The following is a 25,650-nucleotide window of genomic DNA, read 5'->3' on the forward strand; positions in this document are numbered from 1 at the left end:
AAGAACAAACTGATCAATTTATGATGATTAATATATCATGAAGGGTCCGTAGGGAACAAGGAGGGAATGAGGAAATATAAATTTTATGGTCAAGATGTGTTCCCTAGCGCGTACCCCACCGTCTCCATGTACGAGTTAAAGTGCATGTAACTTCCCTCCTGTACCAGCAATGAAGACGCAAATACATTTGCGTCCAACGTTAACGTTAACATGTCCTCTTTCAGATCCACCTTGAATGGATTGAATGGTCCGTTCCTAAGTATGCTATGCCAACGTCTTTTTGTAGTGTACTTCTCCGTTTTTCAGCTCTAGCTGAATAGGCCCCTGAATTTCTGTCACCGAGCCTCTTTTCTGGCTTCTGACTCCAAGGGCCTCTGCCCAGGCTGCCCCTGTACTCGTGAACTCTGACTTACTTCTAGCGCGGCCCCTCGCGCTCAGCTCAGCCTGCTGCCTGCCAAGATTGACTATAACCTTCGAGTTATCTGTTCCGCTCCCCGAAAATACATTCCTGCCTGCTGGTTTCAGTAAACATCCCTCCTCAGCTGTAGAGCCAAAGGGCTGACCTGTCTCTGTGCAAGTAATTCAAGTAATTCATAGCCCCCGTTGCCATGCTCCCATGGAAGGCCCATGCCCCCACGCTTCTCATACAGACACTCAGGCGCTTATACACGCACTCACAGCAAGTATAGAATAGCTTCTGCCCTAGAGACCTTTCCGTCCAGATAGCTTAGTTCCTAAACATCAGATACCAGATATGATAGAAGCACAAGTTGATCTGACATGCCAGACTTCTGTCTCTTTCCGTCAGTGTAAATGTCAAGTCCCCTGCACCCTCCAGTTTCACGTCAATCACACGTCATGCAGCTGCGCGCGCATCCAAGCTTTCCGATTTCTGCTGACATTGCAACATTTCTGTTAGTGCCACCCCTTCTGTGACACCTACCTGTGACGTTTCTAGCATACACCTCTTGATTACGCACTTGTAACACGTGTATACTGTTATCTTGTCTTCTCTCAGCTGTTACGCCTCCCGCACTGTTGCTTATGGCATGAATTAAGTATATAAGCTATGTACTGTTAATAAAAAGGAGCGCTCTATCCCTTCTGACACCCCTGTGGTGGTCAGAACATGATATCCTGGCCATGACCATTCCTTTTTAAGGAATAAAACCCCTAAGAACTCTAACACCACGGACTCTGTCTTTTTCTTCCGATCTGAGTTATTATTGATTAAGTACTTACCTGCATAGAAATTAAGAGAGTAAATTAATTATTTACGTCATTAGTGAGGAGCTTATCTCTACCTTTACCTTCAAAGGAGAGCCACAATATAGCTGCCCACTGACTTTGGGGGATGCACTGGACAGTGCAGGCCCTCTCCAAAGCAGTCATCCATTTGTGGATGTCATCCCCTTGCTTAAAGGGGGGCACTATCTTACTCAGGTGTCTAGTATCAAAACTCCTGTCTTTATCTCTAATGATAATGCTGCCACCAGTGGGGTCTGCCCCACTCAATTTCTGCTCTCTGGCAAAGGCAAGTCTTTCTTTGGCAAGGGCAAGTTCTTCCCTCTCAATCCTCAGATTGACTTCCCTCATCTTAGCTTCATGCTCTCTTCTCTGAGGGGATGTCATCCCTCCCTGAGAAGATGCCTGAGAGACATGGGTGTGAACAGATCTGTTAGAGCCTCTGGAGAGAGACCCAACTCGTCTATTCCCAAGGTCAAGCCTGCCTGAGGATGGGCCTGGGGGTCCCCCAGTTCCTTTCTCATGTATGCTTAAGTTGGTCCTGGTAAGTCTGCTGACTCCTCCCTGACCAGGGGTTACCTCACCATCAGATGAGTCTCCATCTCCCTCCACTTCCTCAGTTTCAGGGAAATTGGAGTCCTCCTCTAGTGGGGGTATGTCTTCCTCTGTAGGATCAGATGGGCCTGGATTAGAAGCCCTTCTGGCATCAAATGTCTCTAAGAGACCTATCAGGAAGTTAATTGTAGGGTTAGAACCCTGTTTTAGTTTCCTGGAGGTACACAATTGTCTCATCTCCTAGAAGCTAAGGGCTGCATATCTGGAAGTGACCTGTGGAGGGTCAACAACCACAAGGGGAGCCACTGTGTTCTCTCCTGTGGTAGACATGCTTTTCTAGTGAGGTGTAAGTGGTGCACTTACCTACACTATGGGTTTACCTACTGATCCCTTGCTAAGAGTTGTAGTCAGGGTGTGCTACTCCCTTTCTACTACAACAGCTGGTTCAGTAGAACTCAGAGTAGTTCTAAGCTTGTTATATGTACCTATGGTACCTTATGTGATCTTTCAAATGATATCTCAAGATTATATTTGGTAAAAACAACAGCAAGCTCAAATCCCAACCGCTGCACACCAATGTGAGAAGTTGGCCTGATATATGATGCTCAATAGTTCTAGTGATCACCTTGTATCAGTCCAAACAACCCTTATGGTGATTGGTTGTAAGTCAACCTTATAGACCAGCTATCCTAATGGTAGCATGGACAAAGCAGTCTTAGGCTAAACTCTATTGGCATGTGAAGCCAGCTGTTTTACCACATATAACCCCTTAAATACCAAGTGAAAGGACACCACACAGGTAGTTATGAAAATAAACAAGTATTTATTAACTAACATACACCTCTGACCTCTTTATGAGGTCAGAGGGCTAAGCACATGACAAACTCTTAGGAAAAATACGTTTAAGTTGCACGATTTACAATGGTGCCCTAGGGGCACGACAAACCATATACTAAGTAAGTGGAATGTGAAAGTCAATCAAAGGAATGGAGCTGTCCAGAGGCTGTAGGATCGCTGGGACCACGCTACACTAACTTGAGGTAAGTACTAGGAGGCCCACGGAGCGCGTGTGCAGAGTGTGAACTCGCACGCGAGATGCGTACAAACGTCTATGGACAGTACAGTTTAAGAAAAAGGTGAGTACGGACATCCCTGACTAGATAGGACTAAAACGACTGTGGAACTGGACACTAGGAGAGTCAAGCTACCCTTGAGCACCGAAATGCTCGCGTTACCTCACCCACAGGCTGCGGGTGCATAGGTGCCAAGTCGTGTCGGGTTCCGGCGTTGAAGTCTATGGGGCCTGGAGGAAAAGATGCTGCAGGCGGTCCGGAGGAAGATGTCCGGTGTGATCCAAGGGATGATCAGTGAAGAGAAGAACCTGAAAGCAGAGGGGACAATGTTCAAAGTCACTAGCCAGTGACTGGAGTGGAACCAGATGTCATCGTCGCGATCAGGTGAAGGTGGACGCTTGTCTCTGCAGCCACGTGGACCAGGTGGGGTCTTCGACGACCAGGATGGATGCACGAGCTGTCCCACGCAGGCTCTCGCTGTCGGCGGTGTCGTCTCCGGATTCGGGTTCAACAGGCCTTGGCAAAGGCAACCCACGCGGTGAGTGGAAACGGCGTCTGGAGTGGACCAGGAGGGTCCGGGGTGCTCCTCTTTTGGAAGGGAGCAAGGGCCAGTCTGGAGCAACCAGACCAGCAGTGAAGATTTCGCAGTTCGTCGTCTAGGAGGTCACAAGCCAGCCGGCAAGTGACCAGACAACGCGCCGAGCAGCAATCAGGCAGAAGGGCCCTACACATATCTCGTGGATGCTGGAGGGCTGATCTTCGGTGCAGGAGCTGCTCGGGGTCGGGCTTCTCAATCCCCAAAGCACTTGGACGAGGAGGCCTCTGAAGTCGTGCTAGAGCGAAGTGCTGCTTCTTTCAAGATGGCCGGTCCCACGTGTCTCGTTGCACCCACAGGTTTCAGCTGTGCTGCAGATGTGGGTAGAGGTCGGAGAGGTCTAGGAGTCCGGGTCTCGTCGGGCTTTGAAGTCTGGATCCTTGCAGGAAGACGACAAAGTGAAGCCGTTGTACGCTGATGATGCCTGTTTGTGCAGGGTGGACACTCCTTGCCCACAAGGGAGATTTTCTTCAGTCTTCTGTGGAGCAGAACGTCGAAGTCCAGAGTTTCTTCTTGTAGAGTTGATCAGGATAATCTAATTTGGAATGGGACCAGCTCCTACCTTTATCCAGCTAAAGTGGGGCTGCACTACGACTAGGTCCCTCCCCTGGGTGGGACCAGGAAGGGGGGTGGTTACACCCCCTTTCCTTTGTCCGGTCTTGCGACAGCTCTGGGGCTGGAGTGCCCCAGGAACTGGTTTAGACCGGTGTATGCACAGGGACAATTTGTGTGCCCCAGACATGTCTCATTCCTTTCAGCCCTGTCCTACCTAATACACAAAATCCTGTCTGGGGTGGTGCTAGCACCTCCCAAGGCAGGAAACCCTTTGTCCGAGCCTCCCTCGCTGGAAGGACTCCCAGCAGCAGGACGTCAGACTTGTGTCTGTGGTGGCAGCATCCATTTTGTGATGCTGAGGCTCAAGTTAACTTTAACCGGGGTTCACAGTTACATACATGTCGTGTCCCTCTAGAACGGTGGAATGCTACCCCCGTTGCCAGAATTGTGAGGGGGTAGTATTCCAATTCGTATGACACCTTACTCGACATGTTTTGATAATGCTATACCAAAGTTAACAATAACCGCGAGGATTATAATGCACTTAAGAGTATATGGTATAGCGTTCTCATGAAAACAGCTAAAGGACTTGGTTCCGAAAGCTGCAGACAGGCTCAGCTCATGCTAGAGCACCATCTCACATAATTCCAAGCACTCTGCCTTCAGGATTGATAAGGCCTGCCACAGGAGTGACTGATAGGAGGATATGTGTCCATTTTAGGGTTAGATATAGGGATACTATATCTAAAGCTAAGGGTGATTACACCACCTTGCCCCAGCTGATTGATCAGCCAGTTGTGTCAGATTTGGATGGCCAGCCAGGGGTGGCATAATACATGCTGCAGCCCCTGGTAGGCCCTGAGTGCACCTATGCCCTGGGTACCTAGGGTACACTGTACAGGAACTGATAAGGTGACTCAGTATTCAATTAGATATGTACCTAGAGTACATGGAATCTATTTTGCAGAGAGAGCAGTGGGCCTGGGGTCCTGAATAGCAGGGCCCCAGGTCAACCAAGTCGAAAAACCAGCAAAACACCAGGCAAAAAGTTGGGGGCAACCATTGTCAGATATCCACCTTCCTACAGTGACCACCCTGTTCTAACAGGCACCACCAGTAACTTGCCGGTTTGCTTTGTCGACGCTCCAGCAGGAACCAGGAGACTCAGCAACTCAAACTGGACTTCCAGACTTCTCTGACTTCGATCCACATCGACAGCAAAGCTGAGACCCGTGGCGGACACGAGAGACGTTGGACCGGTTATCCTGGACGACCTGCACTTTGCTAATTGTGCAACGACCGAGGCACCCTCGCAGTTGTACATTGGGGTACGAGAAGCCCCAGACCCGAGCAGCATCTGCACAAGAGCTCAGCCCTCCACACTCCACGAGTGCCGCGTGGGACCCACTCCTGCTTTTCAGCTCAACGCGTCTTCCCGGTTGCTAGCCCGTTGGCTAGTGAGCCCTCTGAAGACGATCCTTTGATTTTTCAATGCTTGCCTGGTTGCTCTGTGCTTGCTTCAGCTTCCTTCCAAAAGAGAAGCTCCTCAGGCCTTGCTGGTCTGAACTGAAGCGAATCTTCACATCCTGCGTGGGTTGCAGTTACCAAGGCTTGTTGAGTCCAATCCAGATACCGACACCGCAGTCAACTAGAGCCTTCGTGGGACGTGGACGCCTCCTGGTCCTCGTGGCTTCAGAGACAAGCTTCACCTCTTCACCTGTTTGCATCGCGATATCACCTGGTTCCATCCTGGTCACTGGCTAGTGACCCAGACTCTGTCCCCTCTGCTTTCAGGTTCTTCAGCTCCTTGATCCACCCTTGGATCCACCCGGACACTCTTCCTTCGGCCACCGGCAGCACTTCTTTTACAGGTCTCCATTGAAAGCATCGACGAAACCAGACACGAAAAGACACCTATGCACCCGGCTTCCCTGGGTGAGGTAACTCAAGTACTCCGGTGCTCCCGTGGGTATTGACTATCCAAGTGTCCTAGCTTAAAGGGGTTTCACTGTAGTCCACCCGGAAGTGTCCCTAATCAGTAACTTTGTGACTTCTTCGTTCTCCATTGTAAGTCAATGGTAGCTTGCGTCTGTGTTCCCACACCGCACGCGTCTCATGTGGGTCTCTTACTTCCAAACCTTTGGCCCTGTAGAGGAGCCCCAGCGATTCCCTAGACCTACTCACCTTTCCTGAAGTGGTTCTTATACCACTTACTTAGTATATGGTTCGTGAGGCCCCTAGGGCAGAATTGTATTTGTGCAACTTATAGTATGCTTAATGAGTAAATTGTAACTTATTTCGAACCCTGACCTCATAAAGAGTGCAGAGGGGTTGTGTTTGTAATATATATATATTTGATATATACCTTGTGTGGTGTCCTCTCATTTAATATTCAAGGGACTATTATTGGTAAAACAGCTGGCTTCACATGCTCTCTGAAGTTTTAGCCTAAGACTACTTTGTCCATGCTACCACTAGGATAGCTGGTCTATAAGGTTGACTTTACAACCCTCACCATAAGGGTTGTTTGGACTGGTGCAGGGTGCCCACTAGAATAGTGGACATCATATACCAGGCCAACTTCTCACAAGTACCTCTGCGCATCGGAAGGTGGTGTCAGTCGGCTCTGCATCCATTGTTGGTGTCGTGGTTGCGGAGATGATGTTGCAGTAGCTACATAGACGCCGCCCTCGCAAGCTGAAGTCAGTTCTTTATTTGTCTGTTCCAGCCAGCGCAGATCCGGAGAGAGTGGTACCTCCAGTCACTTTTTGACTGAACTTTTATAGACATATTTTTGAGTCCTCACGAGTACTGGTGCACGCAGGGATGCCTGGCTTCAAGGCTTGAGGTTCTTGTACCCGACTGATGTCCGCATCGGATCCGCATTGCTTGTTCCTTTTTTTCCCTGGAGCGCAACCACAACCCCAATTCGTGCTCCGACTGCCAGTCTATGGCTCTGAAGGATTTGTAGGAGCGGTCCCAAAAGCTTCTTGAGCGATGGGAGTCGGCTCTGCGGCGTTCGTGGTCCCGATCGCGAGAGAGGTCGATGGACCGGTTGAGGAGCCATCACCCCTCGTCTTCTAAGTCTTCCCAATCAGGGCAGGTAAGTCGAAGCACAAGAAGAAGTCGAAAAAGCAGCGCCGCTCTTCGACTTCTCCCCTTCGGTCGGCTGACGCGACGAGGGATGTGGGCGGTGCCCCTCCCCCAGCTCCGCGTGCAGAGCTTGAAGAGCAGACTCTGAGCTTCCCTCCTTTCCCGGGACCCGGAGCAACTTCTGCCCAGCTTTGTAAGTTGCGATGCATGCCATCGTTGGGCAGCCCGACCCCGCCAGTGTGCCGTTCGGGGCGGCGGACTCGGTCGGGGGCCTAGGCCTTCTTCGCCGGCAGCTCCGGAGCCACAGGCCCCCCATGGACCTGACCTGGATCCCATCTGGCGCAGGGTGACCTCATTACGCCTCCACAGACGCCGATTACTCTGGTACCACAGCCACATTCGACTCCGGTCTTGCCCTGGTCCTCCATCCGGATAAGTCTCCATCCTGATGTGGAAACGGAGCCGTACAGACATCCCCAGATGGCGGATCTGGCACAGAGCGGGGTTTTGTGCCCCTGTTCACTCCTGGGGTCCCTTTTAAGCCAGATTGGCACCCAAAGGACGAAGAGGAGGACTGGAAGGGGTCAGGTGACCCTCTGACCGACCAGTTAGAGTATGACCTGGACTGGAGAGAGGACCTGGGGGATACCAGTGGACATGATACCTTTCCTGACCGTGGAATGTTGTCTCCTCCTACCGTGGCTACGGAGGAGGGAGCGTCATAAGCAGTGGTGTTGCACAGGGCGGCCGAGGCTCTCAACCTCGAGCTTCCTACAGTGGCAGTCAGGACAAACCTCCTAACAGAGGTGCTTCAATCACAAGCGAGCTCTTCGGAGCCCCTGCTGCCAATCAATGAAGTCCTCACGACATCCTTTTGGGCACCTGGTCCAGGCCCAACACTGGGGCTTCCGTGGATAGGATGATTGCCCGACGCCACCGCCCGGCCCCAGGCGACCCCACTTTCCTTTCCCAACATCCCCACCCCTGAGAGCTAGGTGGTCCAAGATTCTAATTCCAAGAACTCATTCCCTAACGCTCCACCAGATAGGGAATCAAAGAAGCTGGATCATCTTGGAAAGATTTTTTCTGGTTGGGACTGGGGTCCGTAAACACTGCATGTTTATTGGGCTGTTATTCCCACTCTGTGTGGGACACAGTTGCACAAGTGCTGCCTCATTGTACGGAGGAGGCCAGGACAGTTCTCTCCCAGGCTGTTGCCGCCGGGAGGGACGCAGCAAAGTTTACCATCCATTGTGGCTGGACCCCACCAACTCTCTAGGCAGGACGATTTCCATGTCGGTAACCTTTTGACGTTACGCCTGGATAAGATCGACTGGCTTTTCTGGGGACGTCCAGAATACACTCATGGACATGCCCTTTGATGGCAGTCGCCTTTTTGGGGAGAAAGCAGACAACGCTTTAGAGCGTTTCAAGGACTCATGGCCTACGGCCAGGTCCTTGGGCCTCTTCAGCCGCCCTGCTCAGTCTGCTGTTCGTCCCTTTCGTGGCTACGGAAGAGCTGCCCCACTACGTTCCACAGGCCGGCGCAAGTTCCCCAACCTTTGCGTGGCCCTGGAAGTGGGACCCACCGCCTTGGGTCAAGGGGCAAGCGGGCGAGCCAGTCCACCAATCCCCACTCTGCAGCAGCCTCCAAACCTTCCTACTTCTACATTTCAGACCCCCCCACCCCCCACCCCCCCAACTGATGCACCATCATGTTGGGCTGGTGTATTTTTCAGATAATCCGAAGGGGCTACTCCCTCCTCTTCGAGACTACCCCTCCAGCCATGCCACCTCGGTACCATTGCATGTCGGAGGATCACCTGGACCTTTTCCAGCAGGAAGTTTCGGCTTTCTTGGCCAAGAGAGCCATTGAGTGTGTTCCTCTCCCAGAAGTACGTCATGGTTGCTATTCCGACTACTTTCTGGTCCCCAAGAAGGATAAGGGCCTACGTCCTATCTTGGACCTCGGGAGCGTCAATCGCTTCCTCCGGAAGAAGAAGTTAAAAATGTTGACATTATCTCCGGTCTTGTCTGCCCTGGAGACTGGAGGGTAGCGTTGGACTTGCAGGACGCCCATTTTCCCATCCTCGCCCTGCCGGCCCACCAGCACTACTTGCGGTTCATGGTAGGCCGCGAGCATTTTTAGTTTACTGTGCTCCCCTTCGGCCTTACCAGTGCCCCTTGGGTGCTTATGAAAGTGATGGTGTGGTCACAGCCCACCTGCACAGATCAGTGGTTCCAGTGTTCCCCTATCTCGACGACTGGCTGTTGAAGGCGGGCTCGCCCCAGGCTATCGTCTCCCACCGCCAGACTACGACCAACCACCTTTATTTGCTGGGGTTCTCCATCAACGTCCCGAAGTCACACCTGATCCCCTCTCTGAAGCTCCTCTTTATAGGAGCGGATCTGGACACAACGCAGTTTCGGGTTTATCCTCCCGAACAGCGAGTCCCGGATATTCGAGCTATGATTACGATCCTTCAGCCTCTATCCCGGGTTTCGGACAGGATGACCCTGAGGCAGCTGGGCCTCATGGCATCCTGCGTCCTGCTGGTCGATCATGCCAGGTGGCATATTCAGGCTCTGCAGTGGGACCGGAAGTTCCAGTGGACGCAGCATCAGGGGAATCTGTCCGACTGCATCCAGATCTCGGAGGGCACTGCATGACAATTGCAGTGGTGGCTGACTAACCAGGATTGGGTCGACTGCAGATCTCTCTCGCCTTCTCCAGCCAGATCACAGAGGACAGACGCATCCCTTCTGGGATGAAGCGGCCACATGGGAGAGGCGGAGATCAAAGGGCTCTGGTCTCCGGTGGAGTCCGGGCTCCACATCAACCTTCTGGAGCTGCGGGCAATCCGGTTTGCACTAAAAGCATTCCTTCCCTCTGTCCGGGAAGAGAAGGGCAGGTGTTAACAGACAACACCACCGCCATGTGGTACTGCAACAAACAAGGCGGGTTGGGGTTGTAAACAAGGTGGGGTAGGGTGGGGTTGTGGACCCTATGTCAAGAGGCCCTCTTCCTCTAGACATGGCTGGAACATCAGGGCAGATCACTGGTGGTTCAACACATGGCAGGTTCCCTGAACGCAAGGGCGGACGAACTCAGCCGCAGGTGCATGATGGATCACAGATGGTGTCTTCACTCAGAGGTAATGCAAGGTCTCTTTCAACAGTAGGGAGAGCCTTGGTTAGATCTATTCGCCACTGAAGAGAACGCACAATGTCAGTAATTCTGCTCATTTGTTATTTCCAAGGCGGCACTCGCTCGGCAACAGTTTTTGTTGCGAGTGGAGTTGCTGTCGGTTGCATGCCTTTCCGCCTATATCACTTCTGCCCAGTGTGCTGAAGAAGATTAAGCGCGACCAGGCCCAAGTCATTCTTGTGGCTCCGGATTGGGCACGAAGAGTCTGGTATCCCGAGCTGCTCAGCATGGCCATCGACCCTCAGATCCGACTGCCTCTTCCGGAGGATCTTCTGTCGCAGCAGCAGGGGATAGTCCTCCTCCCGAAACTGTCCAGCCTCCACCTCCTTGCGTGGAGATTGAGCAGCGGCAGTTGACCTCATTTTACCTGCCTCCCGAAGTTTGTGACGTAATCTTGGCAGCGAGGCGTCCTAAGACAGTTTACGCCTGCAGACAGAACAAATTTGTGACATGGTGCACAGCAAAGACTGTGGATCCCCTTTCTGAAGTTCTCTTGTTCCTCCTTTCTTTAGCCCAGCAGGGCTCCGGGCACCATCAAGGGCTATCTTTCGGCCATTTCTGCCTTTCTTCGGCTTCCTGATCGGCCTTCTCTCCAAGTTCCCGGTTGTTAATCGTTTCATGAAAAACATAGCTCATCTATTTGCACCTATTCACTTCCTTATGCCTCAGTGGGACTTGAATCTGGTCTTGACCTATTTGATGTGCTCTCATCCATCCTTTCTTCCCAAGGTGATCAATTCCTTTCACATTGGGCAAACCATCCCTTTGCCCACCTTCTTTCCGCCTCCACGTCCTTCTAAAGAGGAAGAGAGGCCCCACTACCTGGACCCAAGTTGTGCGCTTTCTTTCTATCTGGATCGCACAATGCAATTCCGGGTGGATGACCAACTTTTTGTTGACTGCGTGGGCACAAAGAAATGTCAGGCCGTACACAAGTGGACCCTTTCTAGATGGGTCGTTTGTGTATTAAAGTCTGCTATTCTCTGGCAAAAAAGGAACCTCCAGTGGGGCTTTGCGTCCATTCCACCAGGACGACAGCAGCCACTACTGCTTTGGGACGAGGAGTACCTCTACATGACATCTGTCAGGCAGCTACGTGGGCATCACTAAACGCCATCAAATACTACTGCCTGGACAGCCGAGTCCGGAGAGACTGCTTTTTTGGCCGTTCTGTTCTCCAGGATTGTCTGGTGTGAACTTAGTACGCAGACCCACCTCCAGGGTTGGTATTGCTGGATATCTATTCTAAGCTAAGGAATCTATAACTAACTGTTTAGTTCATATGAACAAGTTACTTACCTTTGGTGGCAATATATCTATAAGAAACATAAGTTAGTTATAGAATCCTTACTGCCCTCCCCATTCTGCGAACTGATTTCTAGGGTTGAGAACATCCTTTCAGGTCCCTAGTTTTGTGCACCAGTGGTCCTGCATGGCTCTGCATTCTGGCACGGAAAGTCGTGTACAAAACTGATGTCAGGGCACAAAGGTGGCGTCTAAGTAGCTACCACAACTTCATCCCAGCTACCACGACGCCAACGATGGACACAGAGCTGACCGATGCCACCATCCGACGCCCAGAGGTACTGCTGACAAAAAACTTTCCGGATCCAGACTGACGTCTGGGGGTAAATTCTGAGGTAAGGAATCTATAACTGTTTCTTTCAGATTAGAATATATGAGGATATAATGATCATTATTTTTTATTTGGTACCCTGCAGGTCTGATGATGCAATATTTTTAAGCTTAGAACTGCTTATATGAAGGAATATTGCCGATACCATTCTATTGCAGATGCATGCGTTTCATTTTGATTTTAAGGAATCCATAACACTGTACAAATTGGGTACTGATGTACTCCCTTCACAAAGGCCTGATGTGAGAAAGAAGAGTTACCTTGTGTCTATTTGCTGATAAGTGGGTATAGTCACAGACAAATCATCTAATTTTATCATTGTATATATAAATGACATTTTTAATGTGACCTGTAAGACTTATTATATTTTTTAATGTATTTATTACTGTGCACTTTAATGGTCATTCGACCAAATAAAGAGAGAAAAAATACAATAGTTATGCGTGTCAAACCTGCTTTGTGAAAGGAAAATTTTAAAGAGGTGTTATGTTAAAGGCTTTATGCTCCTATTAAATCCCCCCCCTCGCACCAGTTTTTTCCCCATTGACTGAACTAATATTTGGTTACAAAAAGCACAATGAACAGGGTTGACCTAATTATTTAAACAATCAGTATTACAGAGGAAGCTTGATCGGAAATAAACAAGTCACTTACTTTGGGTCAACAATTCCATGTTGTGGAGTAATAGTAAGAGAATGAGCTGGCCATGAAAGCTCAAATTTCAATGCTCTTGTTGAACAATTGATAATTGTTAAATTGCCAGCTACATCTGTAACACCAACAAAAACATTCAAATGTATTATTGACACACAAAAAAAACAACAAGTTCAATCTGTTTCAACAAAGCCCTTTGATTAAAACTGCATTTCCAGTGGTGTACAACACAATAATAAATACACATTCGCAACTACCATCTCCTGTACTTTATTATCTGTTCTTCATGTTTTGGCAGTCATGCATTACTAGTACCTTCCACCCAAATCTGAGGCAGTAAAATCCATTATTGGGTGTATGAAGTTCATATATGTAACAAAGTTATGCTAGTGGTATTTGTATAGTGCACAAAGTGCCACTTGTATGGTCTTGGTATCGCTATTTAAGGTCAGACTGCCTTTCTACTATGGCTCTGGGTTTTCAATTGCATGAGAAGTCTGATAAGATGTGCTACTTCTAGAACTACGTTCGTATCGGCTTTATGGTTAGGACATTGCCTTATTCAAAAAGTGTCAAAGGGTTAAAGCTGAAGTGTAGTGTTTCCCCCCCAAAATATTTAGTATTTTTTATTAAAAACATACAAGTATGAATGGGAAAACCAGACAGTACGTTTTCAGATATTATATGCAGTCACAGTCGGGTACATGACAACAATATACACTTTCCGTTTTCACTTTTTTATGTTTTTCCAACGAGGTAAGGAAGAAGGCATGCCACTTTATCATCACTAAAACAGATTTTTGAGGTTGCGTTATCATCATAATCCTCAGCGAGTCCCTATTAATCTATCCACTGTCCCCATATTTTCTGAAAATTGCGTTAGCAACCCCAGCATTTGTAGCTCACTCTCTCTGCAGCCATGAATAGATCCATACCTCTTTGATTCTGTGAGAGTTGGTGTCATGGTTGACCCCCACATTTTGGTCAAACATGTTGTGTTAGTCAGTCAAAACCTTTATTAGATTCCAGATGAATCATAAAAGTTTACAAGGAAAACATACAATCATAAAATATGACAACGTTTACAAAAAGATCTGAAAAAATAACTTCGAAGACAATTAAACCCCTAATTATGTACTTTTACATTGCATATCGTTTTCTTATTATAAAAAACTATTTTTATAACACTGAGCACAGAGCTGTTTTGGAAAAGCCACAAGAAAGTGCAGTGTGCCTAAGCGAAATCATGTCATTAAAAAACGTGCATTGCAGTGCAAGCTAAAAGACAAATAAAATTGTTGCTGTTTTAAGAACGGGGGTTCAGTCTATCTGTAAGCCTAGATGATGTGCTCAGATCCAAAAACTTCTTTTATGGACATTTTCAAATTAGGCGGTATTCTGTCTGATATAATCCATGCCCACCTCCGAGTGGCAAAATATTGTGGGGGAGCTAGACGGGATAAATAAGAGTCTCTCCAAAAATGTGCTCTCGATTATTTGAATCTGGGTGCTCTTTTGATATCCCCACACTCCTGCACCGTAAGATGCTCCTGACAGACATTTTGATTCAATTTTACACTACCAGAATTTCCATCAACCTGGGTTGAAACAGAATTTACCCCTTTCACCCTTGATGCATGTCAAACGTATCGTTTCATCTGACAATGTGTGCCAAGAAGAAATATCTCACATGGTGGAACGATTCAGATCACGAGGATATCCACAACAAACTCTGGATAAGGCAGTTAACCGATGTGGGAACATGAAACGTGATGAATTGTTACAAGTCAGACCAAAAACGGAAAACTCCAGGATGGTCGTGGTGTCTAAATACACCGTGATGAGTAATCTTTTTAGAACTATCATTACAAAACATTGGTCTTTACTCAGTTTGGAACCTGATTTCCAGGGAGCCTTTGCAGAACCACCGTTGTCTGCTTACACGAGGGGACGCAATTTGAAAGAAATTTTGTCCAAACCTAGGGAACAACATGAATCAAAAACATTCAAAGGACTTCGACCCTGTTATAATTGCAGTAATTGCAATAATTGCATTTTAGGTAATGTCACCAACCATCCCATGAAGGGTCAACCAATCAAATTGAGAGTCAACGCTACGTGCAATTCCGCTAATGTAATTTACATGCTGAAATGACCCTGTGGGAAGTGTTACATTGGTCACACAGAAAGAAAAATAAGAGTGAGACTGTTGGACACAAAAGCAACATGAGAACTGGGAATACAAAATCTACAGTAGCGGCACATTTCCTGGAACAAAAACACAGTAGCCCAATTAAAATATCTTATATTAGAGCAAGTGACACCTACACAACAATAAAAATACGTTATTGAAGAGAGAGAACATTTGGATCCGCTTCATGGCGACGATGCAGCCACACGGATTAAATGATAGGATGGAATTCCTATGCCATCTATAGACTTTGTAACACTGGTCATTGCTGTGTATCTAATAACACATATCATTTTTCTGATACAGATTCTGTGTATTGGTATATGGTATATTTTGTACATGTACACATTCATTGTTGCTTTGCCAGGTTTTCCCTATCACCACCCGTTTTTGAGCACACATATTGTTTAATGCAGTGACACATCAGGCAACTTTATTTCTTCTCATGGTTCGTGTGTTTATATCGTTTTGTTTTTATTTTACCCTTCTAACATGGCGCTCGCGTCTCCCACTGTTCACAGTCCGTTGTTTATTTTTATTTTTACCGTTCTTCACTGGCCGCGCGTTCACTCGTTGCGTTTTGGGACTACCGGGGTAACTGACTCTGAGCAGGTCGCGTACTGGAGGTTCCCGTGCACCCTTTTATGTAAGTACCTCTATGGAGGACCTTTGCCAACGCGCTCGCGTTTTCACAGCATGTTCGAGTGGGTCATTCTCACGAGTCTGGATCTACTGTTGGTGTATGCATTGCGCACTTTGTAATTGTTGTCGCAAGCGTTACGGGTCACCGCTCACTGTTTATTTCATGTTTGGGCACGATTATTCACTTTGCTTTCTACACATTGGTTATAACGAGTCTGACACTTATATGGTAACGCACGCAGTTCTAGCGCTGTTCGGCATGTTACAGATTCTTTTCACTTTGTCTAAACTAGACATTACCTTTAGGTTTTTCGTATGGGGCAAGGTTTCTGAATATCACGATATTTTCCGTTTAATTCTGTGTAGTGCATGGCATACTGTCAGTGATTGTTTAGTAGTACATTGCTATGGATGAACCCAGTAGTGATGGCATGTTGTTTTCCTTTATGTTTGTAGAGCATTCCCCTGAGGAAGGGCTACGCTATAGCCCGAAATGCATTGGGATTGGGAGTGTTAACGTTGGATTATACCGCTTATGGATTTGTTCATTGAAACTGTATTTCAAGCAATCTTGAACCGCTCATGAAAACAATGAGTACGGATTAAAATATTGGAGCAACCTCCTTAACTCGTGGATTTAACTTTTTCATGAACTTGTTAGAAACATTAGACTTTATTGTCATTTGCTTGCAGAGCACCGGAGAGTCTTCCTCCAAGTGGAGGGAGCTGTGTATTAGACATTTTGATTTATACAGGGTTATCAGCTCTGCAACAGGCTTATGGCCAAGTTTGGCCGCAAATCGAAACAGCCCCTCAACGACTCTTGATGTTTGTTGCACCTGGGATACTAAAAGTTGATCCCAGTTTAGATTAGAGTTAAAAACATACCCCAAATAACAAAAAATGTTTTACCTTCTCAATACCTATCCCATTCACTGTGCTTTTTTGTTAATTTTGACCCACTTACCATGACAAAGGATTTCTTATAATTCACCTTCAGGTCTAGTGACGTCATGTATCCGGTGAAAGCATCCAGACATCCATGAATGCTACCGGCAATCAAGGCCATCAAAACCGTGTCGTCAACATACGACAATAAAGTACTTGGGCAACTGCTATTTTTGGGAAGTCCAAGTGTTTAACAGAAACTGCTCCAGCCCACTTGTGTAGACTAAAAATAAAAACAGGGCTAGAATGCAGCCTTGTCAGACCCCCTCTGTCGAATCGATGGGCTTGGTCTTCTCTCCCCCTGGACCATAACTGATAACTACAGAGGTGGAAGCATGTAGTCTGCAGAGGAGAGTGACAAGTGGTTCCTCAAAGCCCAGATCTTCCATAAGCGCCCACAACTTGCTCCTGTACACAGTGTCTAAGGCACTGGACAAGTGCATGAAGGCCAGTTGGATCGACGCCCCCCTGGCCTTCATGTACTTGCCCATGATCATTGACAGGGAGGTGCCAGTACCGCCCCAGACAGGCTTTAGTGTATTGGGGCAGGGTGGGTGCATTCACAGAATGCTTTTTCAGACACTGCCTGGGGCACAAAAAGTGTCCCTGTGCATACCCCAGTTCAAACCGGTTGCTGGGGCACTCAGCCCTAGCTCTGGCACAAAACTGGACAAAGGCGGAAGAAATCTCCCTTGGGGTCAAGGAGTGACACCCCTGTTCAAACAGGCACCAAAGAAACATCTTGCCGGTCTGCATTTTCGAGGCTCCCACCGGATCCCGAAGAATCTGCGACACAGGACGCAAACTTTCAGACATCTCCGAGGCCGACACGAGCCCCCAGCAAAGCTGAGACCTGTGGCTTTCACGAGAGACGTGGGACCGGAACTCCTGGACATTCAGCACATTTGCTAGTGAATTGACTTCCCGAGCTTTCCCGAAGTTGTGCATTGGGCTACTTTTAGTCCAAGCCCTGAGCACCTTTTGCACCTAAGACTGTGGGCCTACACTCCACGAGTGTTCCGTGGGCCCGCTTTAGGCATTCCTGCTTGAGGCTCCTTCGCGATCCCTAGTCCGTCGACTGGTGGGTCCCCATGAAGGTAAATCATTTGTTTCTTGGGCTTCCCTGGTTGCTCCAGACGTGCCCAGACTCCCCTCCAAAGGGTGAGTCCCTCAGGCCTTGCTGGTCTGCTCCAAAGCCAATCTTTCCATCTTGGGTGGGTTGCTGTTGCCAAGGCTTGTTGGGTCCAATCCTGATACCGATGCTGCAGCACCCGACTTCCGACGTGGGACAGCTCGAATCCAGCTCCTAGTTGTCATCCACACCTCCTGGACATCGTGACTGAAGAGTCAAGCGTTACCTACATCACCTGAAATCACCCGACATAGGCTGGCATCTTCCTGTCTCCATCCTGGTCACTGGCTAGTTACCCAGACTCTCTCCCCTATGCTTTCAGGTTCTTCAGATCTCCGATCCACCTTTGGATCCATCCAGACACTTTATCTGGTCGCCTGCAGCACTTCTTTGCAGCTCTCCATTGGAAACGACGCAGAAACTGGACACGAAAAGACTCCTATGCACCCGGCTTCCATGGGTGAGGTAACATGAGTACTTCGGTGCTCCCGTGGGTCTTGACTCTCGAAGAGTCCAGTACTGAAGGGGTTTTACCGTAGTCCATTCCTCAGGTGTCCTTAAACATTAAACTTTCACCATAGAAGTCAATGGCGATTCGCGGCTGTGTTTAGACACTGCACGCGTCCCCCGTGGGTGTCCTGCGGCCCTACCTTGGGTGGTTCCTGGTTGCCCCAGCGGTTCTTTAGGCACTAGGCCTTGTCTCTATGTTCACAGCGGTACTTATACCAGTTTCTTTGTATATGGTTTGTGAGGCCCCCTAGGGCAAAACATATACTGTGCTAATTTACGGTGTGCTCTTTAAGATCCTGTATTGTACTTTTACTTCTAGCCTCATAAAAAGACTAGAGGGGTTGTGTTTAGAATAAATACATATATTTTATATATATACCTTTTGTGGTGTACTTTCATTTGATTATTCAAGAGATTATAGACTGGTGAAACAAGCTGCTTTACATTCCTTCAAGTGTGGTAAAATTAAATTACCTATACTTAATTTATGCGGTAAAGTTCAATAAGAATAACTCATAAAAATAAGAGGCAAAATCCGTGATATTTGAGGTTTTCAAAAAAGGGTTTTTATTCCTTAAAAAGGAATTGGGTATTTGGCTCGAGCCAAGGTGGCATACCATTCCGTCACCACGTAGGTTCGGGAAGGGACTGACAGACAACATTTTATTAACAATCATTCATATATATAGTCAATGCATTACAGTAATGTCATATTGCAGAGGGCGTAACAGCTGAGAGGAGAGATAAGAATGCATATACGTAATAAAAAGGCGTTACAATAGGCGTGCATAAAGGCGTGAACTAGAAACGTCATTAACATGATGTCACAAGTAGGTGGATCCATAAGTGAATCCTGCAGTGTCAGCAGAAATACATGGCAGAGATGCGCGCGCAGCAGCATGACGTGTGATTTACGTGTAACTGGAGGGTGAAGGGGGACTTGACATTTAGCCCTACATGTGGAGACAGAAGTCTGGGATGTCAGATCAACCTAATCCCAAATCGTATCTAATATCTCATGTTTAAGAAACGGCATTATCTGGAAGGAAAAGGTCTCTCGGACAGAGGCTATCCTATACTGGCTGTGAGTGCGTGTATGAGCGTCTACGTGTCTGCATGAGATGCAAGGGGGCATGGGCCTACCATGGAAACAGGAGCTATGAATTACTTGCACGGAGACAGTGAGGCCAGGCCCTTTGCTCTGCAGCTGGAAGGATGTTTACTTGAACTACGAGACAGGAATGTATTTTCGAGGAGCGGAGCAGATAATCCGAAGGTTGAATACAGTCTTGGCAGGTAACAGGCTGAGCCAAGCGCCGTTAGCCGCGCAGGGAGTAAGGCAGAGGTCACGGGTACAGAGGCAGACCCAGGCTGAGGCATTCAGAGTCAGAAGGCAGGAAAAAGCTCAATGGCAGAATTCAGGGCCTACTTCGCCAGAGCTGAAAAACGTGTAAAGTACACCACATAAAGACGTTGGCAAGGCATACTTAGGAACGGAATATTCAACCCATTCATGGTGTAACTGAAAGAGGACATGTTAACGTTAGACGCAAATGTATTTGCGTCTTCATAGCTGGAAGTGGAGGGAACATACATGTACTTGTAGCGCGTACACGGAGTCGTTGGGGTCTAAGATAGGGGACACAATTGATCATAAAATTCATATTTCCTCATTCCCTCCTTGTCCCCTACGGACCCTTCATGATATATCGATCCTCATAAATCGATCAATCTGTTCGCGTAACATCATTTGCTCTTCTTTCTTCTTTTCTCGTTTTGAATGGGAACTTGAATGCGGAATACATGATGTGGCGCACAAGCCGCAAATCGCTGGTCCACATTGTAAACATAGGCAACAACTGAATACTATGAGAAGGCCAACACCTAGGAAGGATAGAATCTTCCATCCCCAAGCGGTCAATGTTGTCCAGAACCAACCGGACCAAGTCCAGGTGCCTGGATTCTGATGTATCAAACTTGCAATCTTATGAAGACGTGTGATAGCTTTATATACTGTTGGCGCGTTTTCTGGAATGAAAACACAGCAACTCGACCCGATGACCTTACAGGCTCCGCCCCTATCTGCTAGGATGACGTCAATAACGAGACGATTTTGAAGAACAACAACCCGCATGGCAGACTGTTCCTCTGTTAAGTTGCCTAGAGCAGAAGTAGTTTCATTCACTACCGCTTCGAGGGTTCTAGTTAATTTGCGTATCAGTTTACTATTAAAGACAGCACCTAAGTAGGGGAAGAAACCTTTATTGAAGTCTGTGTATTGCTCCCATGCCGTTTCAGTGTAGTCGACAATCGGGAGATCTCTTCGAAGTCTATTGTTTACTAGATTGATATTTCTGTGATAATCAGGAGGAGCTAGGAAAACAGGTGGCAAAAGGAATGCAATATAACAGGTACCATCCCAATCTGGAGGTAAGCGTATGTATGCGGTATAGCCACAAACAAAGTAGGAATGACGAGTAGCTCTGAATGTAGACTTGCCTTGATCACTGAATTCGACCACAGTAGTACATTTACTATGACCTAAGTGTACTGAACCATTCTTTCTAATACATAATTCCCCTGTGACTGGTAATACTGACATAGCAGGTAATACTGGTGCAGCTTCGGATTCAACAGTTAGGATCATAAGGTTAATTGTATAATTACCTAATCCATATACTTCATTTTCTAGATCAGTTCCTGTTCTAGTGGGGAGTCCCTTCTTGTCAGGGTAACAGGCTTTAAGCAGAACTAAGTTCAGGTTTCCCCAAACCCAATTCCCATCAAGGACAGCAATGGCAGAATCTAAGGAATTAATCAATCTAAACCACGCACCACATGAGCCGTTGTGAGTGAACGGGTACGGAAAGAGGGGCAGAACTCCCTTGTATTTCTGGTAAGGAGGGAGTCGGCCACATATCCAACAATTTGTAGCGTTATTGGTCAGATGGGAGTGATGTAACATACTAATGAATGTGTTGTTGCGCAGCGCAAGTCTGTAAGACAGTTCATGTGGAGGTAATTCGCTAAAAGAATGTTCGTCAGTGACATTGTAAGCAGATTGTGCATGCTTGAAGATAGGGTAGTAGGTATGCAGTAATATACTGGCAGCAATAATCAGAAGGCTTAGAAAAAACATAATCAATAATGTCACTATACAGTGACTACGGAGTGATTTACAATATGCACGTTTCTTGAGTTGTCTCTGTCTATCTCTCTCTCTATCTCGGTCTAGGGGATACATGTCAGAAACTAATTTAACCGATTCACCTAGGGGAGGACTTAAACAATTAAACTGTCTGACTTGCTAGACCGTAGTTTGAGTCTGTATTCTTCGGAGGCGGTTTTCTCAACCAGGGGGAGTTTTGAATCAGTCTGTGGAGGAGGGCAGGGCTTAGAGTCCAAGTCCGAAGGGAGTCCGTGAAACTTTTTAATGTGGCTCGAATGCAGCCACCCTTTTCTGCCCTCCACTTTAACGGCGGTCCTCGTTGTCAGAAGAACCAACTTCGGGGTTTGCCAGCGGGGCTCCAATGGACTTCTCCGGTCGAAATTACGAACGAAGACAAAGTCGCCAGGGACCACTTCATGGGGCTTCACCTCGGTGTTGTCGGGAAAGGCTGCAGCTACCTGTGAACGACAAGATTGTAGTGCAGACATCAAGGAGGCAAGGTAATCTGTCAGCATAATACAGTCAACATCTGTGATTTTACGAGGTATAGGCGTCCCCCACATATTTGGTGGCCTACCAAAGACCACTTCATACGGGGATAGCCCGGTTCGGGAATGCGCCACCATCCTCATATAAAAAAGGGCAACTGGCAAGGCTACTATCCAGTCAACGCCTTTCTCTCTACATATTTTTGAAAGTCGGATTTTCAGAGTCTGGTTATGGCGTTCCACGAGACCTGCTGCCTCGGGATGCCGGACACAGTGGAACTTCCACTGATAGCCTAACAGGAGTGTAATGTGTTTCACAAGCTCGGATGAGAATGGCTGACCATTATCTGAGTACACGATACAGGGCAAACCATACCGCGGGAAGAATTCACAAACCAGCTGCTTGGCAGTGGTCGGAGCAGTGTAGTCTGGGACTGGATATGCTTCTGTCCATCGGGAAAGTGCACATACGACTACGAGGACATACTTGAATCCTCAACAACGTTCCATCTGGATATAATCCATCTGGAGGACTTCAAAAGGGTGATCGGGAGGCTGAAATCCACCTCGCTCCACGGGGATGCTTTTACCTGGATTGAACTGACAACAAATCATGCAAGTACGCACTTTTTGTTTGGCTGCTGCTCGTAAGTTTTTATTGTACCATATGTGTTGAATACTGTCTAGCGTGGCCTTTTCTCCTAGGTGTGCTGGACTATGTACTGTGTTAATGATTACTTGAACCATAGAGTCGGGGAGAAACCATGTAGATTTTCCCTTCGTCATCCATCCTTGATCTGTTTGGATCCCTCCTAGTTCAGTCCACTTCTTGATTTCGTCTGGTGTGGCATGTGTCTGTATGTCAATTACATCATGTGCGGGATCCCTGACTGTCAGGCAGTGTGTCAGTATCGGAACTATTGTCTTTGTCACGTCAGTTGCATGAATTCGATTCTGGGCAGTCTGCTTAGCTGTTCGGTCTGCCAGGTCGTTACCCTGGGAGATAGTGTCTGTGACTTTTGTATGTGCCTTACACTTCATAATAGATATCGCGGTAGGTAGATGTATTGCATCTAACAGAGCTTGAATGAGGGGACCGTGTTGGATGTTGGCACCGTGAGAAGTTAAGTAACCTCTCTCTCGCCAAAGGACTCCAAAGTCGTGAACGACTCCGAATGCATAACGTGAAACAGTGTATATGTTAACTTTCTTATTCTTGGCTTGAATACAGGCTTGTGTCAGAGCGATGAGCTCTGCTGCTTGAGCTGACAGGGTGTCGATACAATTGGTTTCTATAACTTCGGTGTCTGTCGTGACTGCATAGGCTGCCACTAATTCACCTGTACCGGTTCTCATGCATGAACCATCCACATAAAGTGTCAGGTCTGGATCTGGTAATGGAACATCCGTCAAGTCTTGTCTGGGTTTCGTCGTAATAGTAATGACTTCAATACAATCATGTTTCAATGGATCTACACCATTTAATGGCAAAAGTGTGGCAGGATTTAATGTGCTACAGCGTCTGATTTCTATGTGTGGTTGAAACAATGTCAATTCATAACCTGTCAGTCTTGCTATGGTCAAGTGTTGGGTCTGTGTACGGTTTAAAAGAACTTCCACGGAATGTGGAACTTGTACTGTCAATTGATGTCCTAACACTATGGAATCACTTTGTCTGATTGCTAAAGCTGTCGCAGCAACTGATTTCAAGCACGCAGGCAGAGCCTGGGCTACTGGATCTAATGTGCTAGAAAAGTAAGCACACGGTTTGTGTGAACCTGCTTGTTCCCGAGTGAGGACTGACAATGCAGTACCTTCACGTTCTGTGACAAAAAGTGTAAAAGGCTTACTATAACATGGTGTTGCTAAAACAGGTGCTTGACATAAGGCTTTCTTTAAGTCCTCAAAAGCTTGTGTATGTTCCTGAGTCCAAGGGAGGACAGTCGATGTCGCTGCCTCCTGAGTTGTCAACTGAATGAGTGGTTTTGCTAGAAATGCATATTGGGGAATCCATTGTCTGCAGTACGAAGTGAGGCCTATAAAAGCCCGCACCTCCTTTTGTGTCTTCGGTGGTGACATGTTTACAATTAACTGGATGCGGTCAGGAGTGAGCTGTCTCCCCACTTTGGACAGCAAGTGACCCAGGTACACAACTTGCTGAACACAGAATTGCAGCTTCGAAGGGGATACCTTGTGCCCCTTGTCAGCCAGAAAATTTAAAACCGTCAGTGATGCTTTCTCACATTCGGGTTCGCTTCGGGCGGTGATCAGCAGATCATCGACATACTGAAGCAGAGCGGTGTTAACAGGCATGTGGATACTGTCAAGTTGTCTTTTCAGTGCTTGGCTATAGATGCTGGGGCTTTCTGTGAATCCTTGAGGTGCGCGTGCAAATTTGAAACTTCGTCCATTTAAACTGAATCCGAACAAGTATTGGCTTTCCGGATCGATTGGGACGCTAAAGAAGGCGTTCTTGAGGTCAATTACAGTAAAGAACGTCGCTTCTGAATCAATGGCTGTCAATAATGAAGAGATATCTGGAACCACAGGATACTGTGGTACAATGCATTTATTCAATTCGCGCAGATCAATAACTAATCGATAAACAGGTGGTGCATTTGGATCAGTACGTTTAAGAACTGGAATGATAGGAGAATTACATACATTGGAGTCGGTTTCCACAACCACTCCTTGTGCAATGAGCTCGTCAATGATTTTCAGTAAAGCCACTACAGCATCTGGGGGTAACTTGTATTGCCGAATTCGTGGTAATACCACTCCTGCTTTGAGTGTGACTCGATATGGTGTAATGTGCATACAACCTACATCAGTGGGGCCTTGCGCCCACAAGTGTGCAGGGACATTCTGCAACCGGTGATCCATGTCTCTCAATACATAGTGTCCTTTAAAATCTCGCAAGAATAATCGCACTCCTTCCGGAGAACAGCATATTACAGCTCCTAGAGCCTTCAGAGTCTTTATACCTAGCAAGGTTTCTGGGCATGATTTTGTAAGCAATAAATCTGTGGTCCGTGTCAAAGAGCCAACTGCAAGAGGAAGGGGTTGTGATACTTCATTAATAATAGGCTTTCCTGAAAATCCAAGGGAAACATTCTGTGAGCCTGAGAGGGGTGCCCCTGGAACCTCATCGTGACTTATTGTGGTCCTGCTTGCCCCTGTATCAATGAGAAACTTTCTGTCTTTCCCTAATACTTGACTGTGTACATAAGGACCTTCTTGATCTACAGGGACCTCAATAAGAGGCAAGCCAAACTCCCTCTCTAGGCTGTTTCATGTGTATCGCTGATAATCGGGATAGTCATTTTGCGCATACTGGTACATCTGTTGTGTCGTGTTCTGTGTTGCAGTAATGGGCTGTTGCTGTGGTACTGCTACAGTCTGTGATGAAGCTGGCATAGGCGGAATATGTTGTATATTCTGGGGTACTTGTTGCTGGGCCTGATCTTGTCTAGGGGGACGCGGTCTCTCCTTGGTCTTACCCGTGGAGATATTGTGTTTCAGAACTGCACAATCGTTTATATAATGACCTGGCTGTTTACAATAGTTACAGACTCCTTTAACAGGAGCCGTCGAATTACTGGGCTGGGTCGCACCCTTTTTGTGACCGTCAGCAGGGACTGACTGGGCAACTAACATTTTCATTTTCGTGTCCTTCATACGTCTTTGTTCATGTTCTTGTTCTTCTCTAATTCTATTCTGGTGATACTGTAACATTTGTAACATTTGTGAAGGGGTGTTAGCTTGCCAAGTACTCTCGACTTTCAGTACTCTGTTCTTTACCTGGGGCAGGGAATTCTCGACTAATTTCGTTACAAAAAGGTGTGGATATGATTCGCTACCTGGTTTCAGGCCACTGTTAATACCAAAACATTTTTCGAAACGGGAATAAAAATCACTAGTGTCTTCATCGGGTTTCTGTTTGCAGGCCGAGATTG

The 25,650-nt window shown here is 47.3% G+C and overlaps 1 protein-coding gene across 1 annotated transcript in view; it reads right to left on the reverse strand.

Annotated features, from left to right (window-relative positions):
• Window positions 1-25,650, reverse strand: part of CEP192 (centrosomal protein 192) — a 1,919,503-nt gene that overhangs the window by 376,184 nt on the left and 1,517,669 nt on the right. Inside the window, exon 37 of the mRNA XM_086965571.1 lies at window positions 12,615-12,729. Within this exon, the coding sequence (XP_086821697.1) occupies window positions 12,615-12,729 (115 nt within the window). The remainder of the gene's footprint in view (window positions 1-12,614; window positions 12,730-25,650) is intronic.

The sequence above is a fragment of the Lissotriton vulgaris genome, chromosome 4_1, assembly GCF_964263255.1.
Source record: "Lissotriton vulgaris chromosome 4_1, aLisVul1.2, whole genome shotgun sequence".
Lineage (NCBI taxonomy): Eukaryota > Metazoa > Chordata > Amphibia > Caudata > Salamandridae > Lissotriton > Lissotriton vulgaris.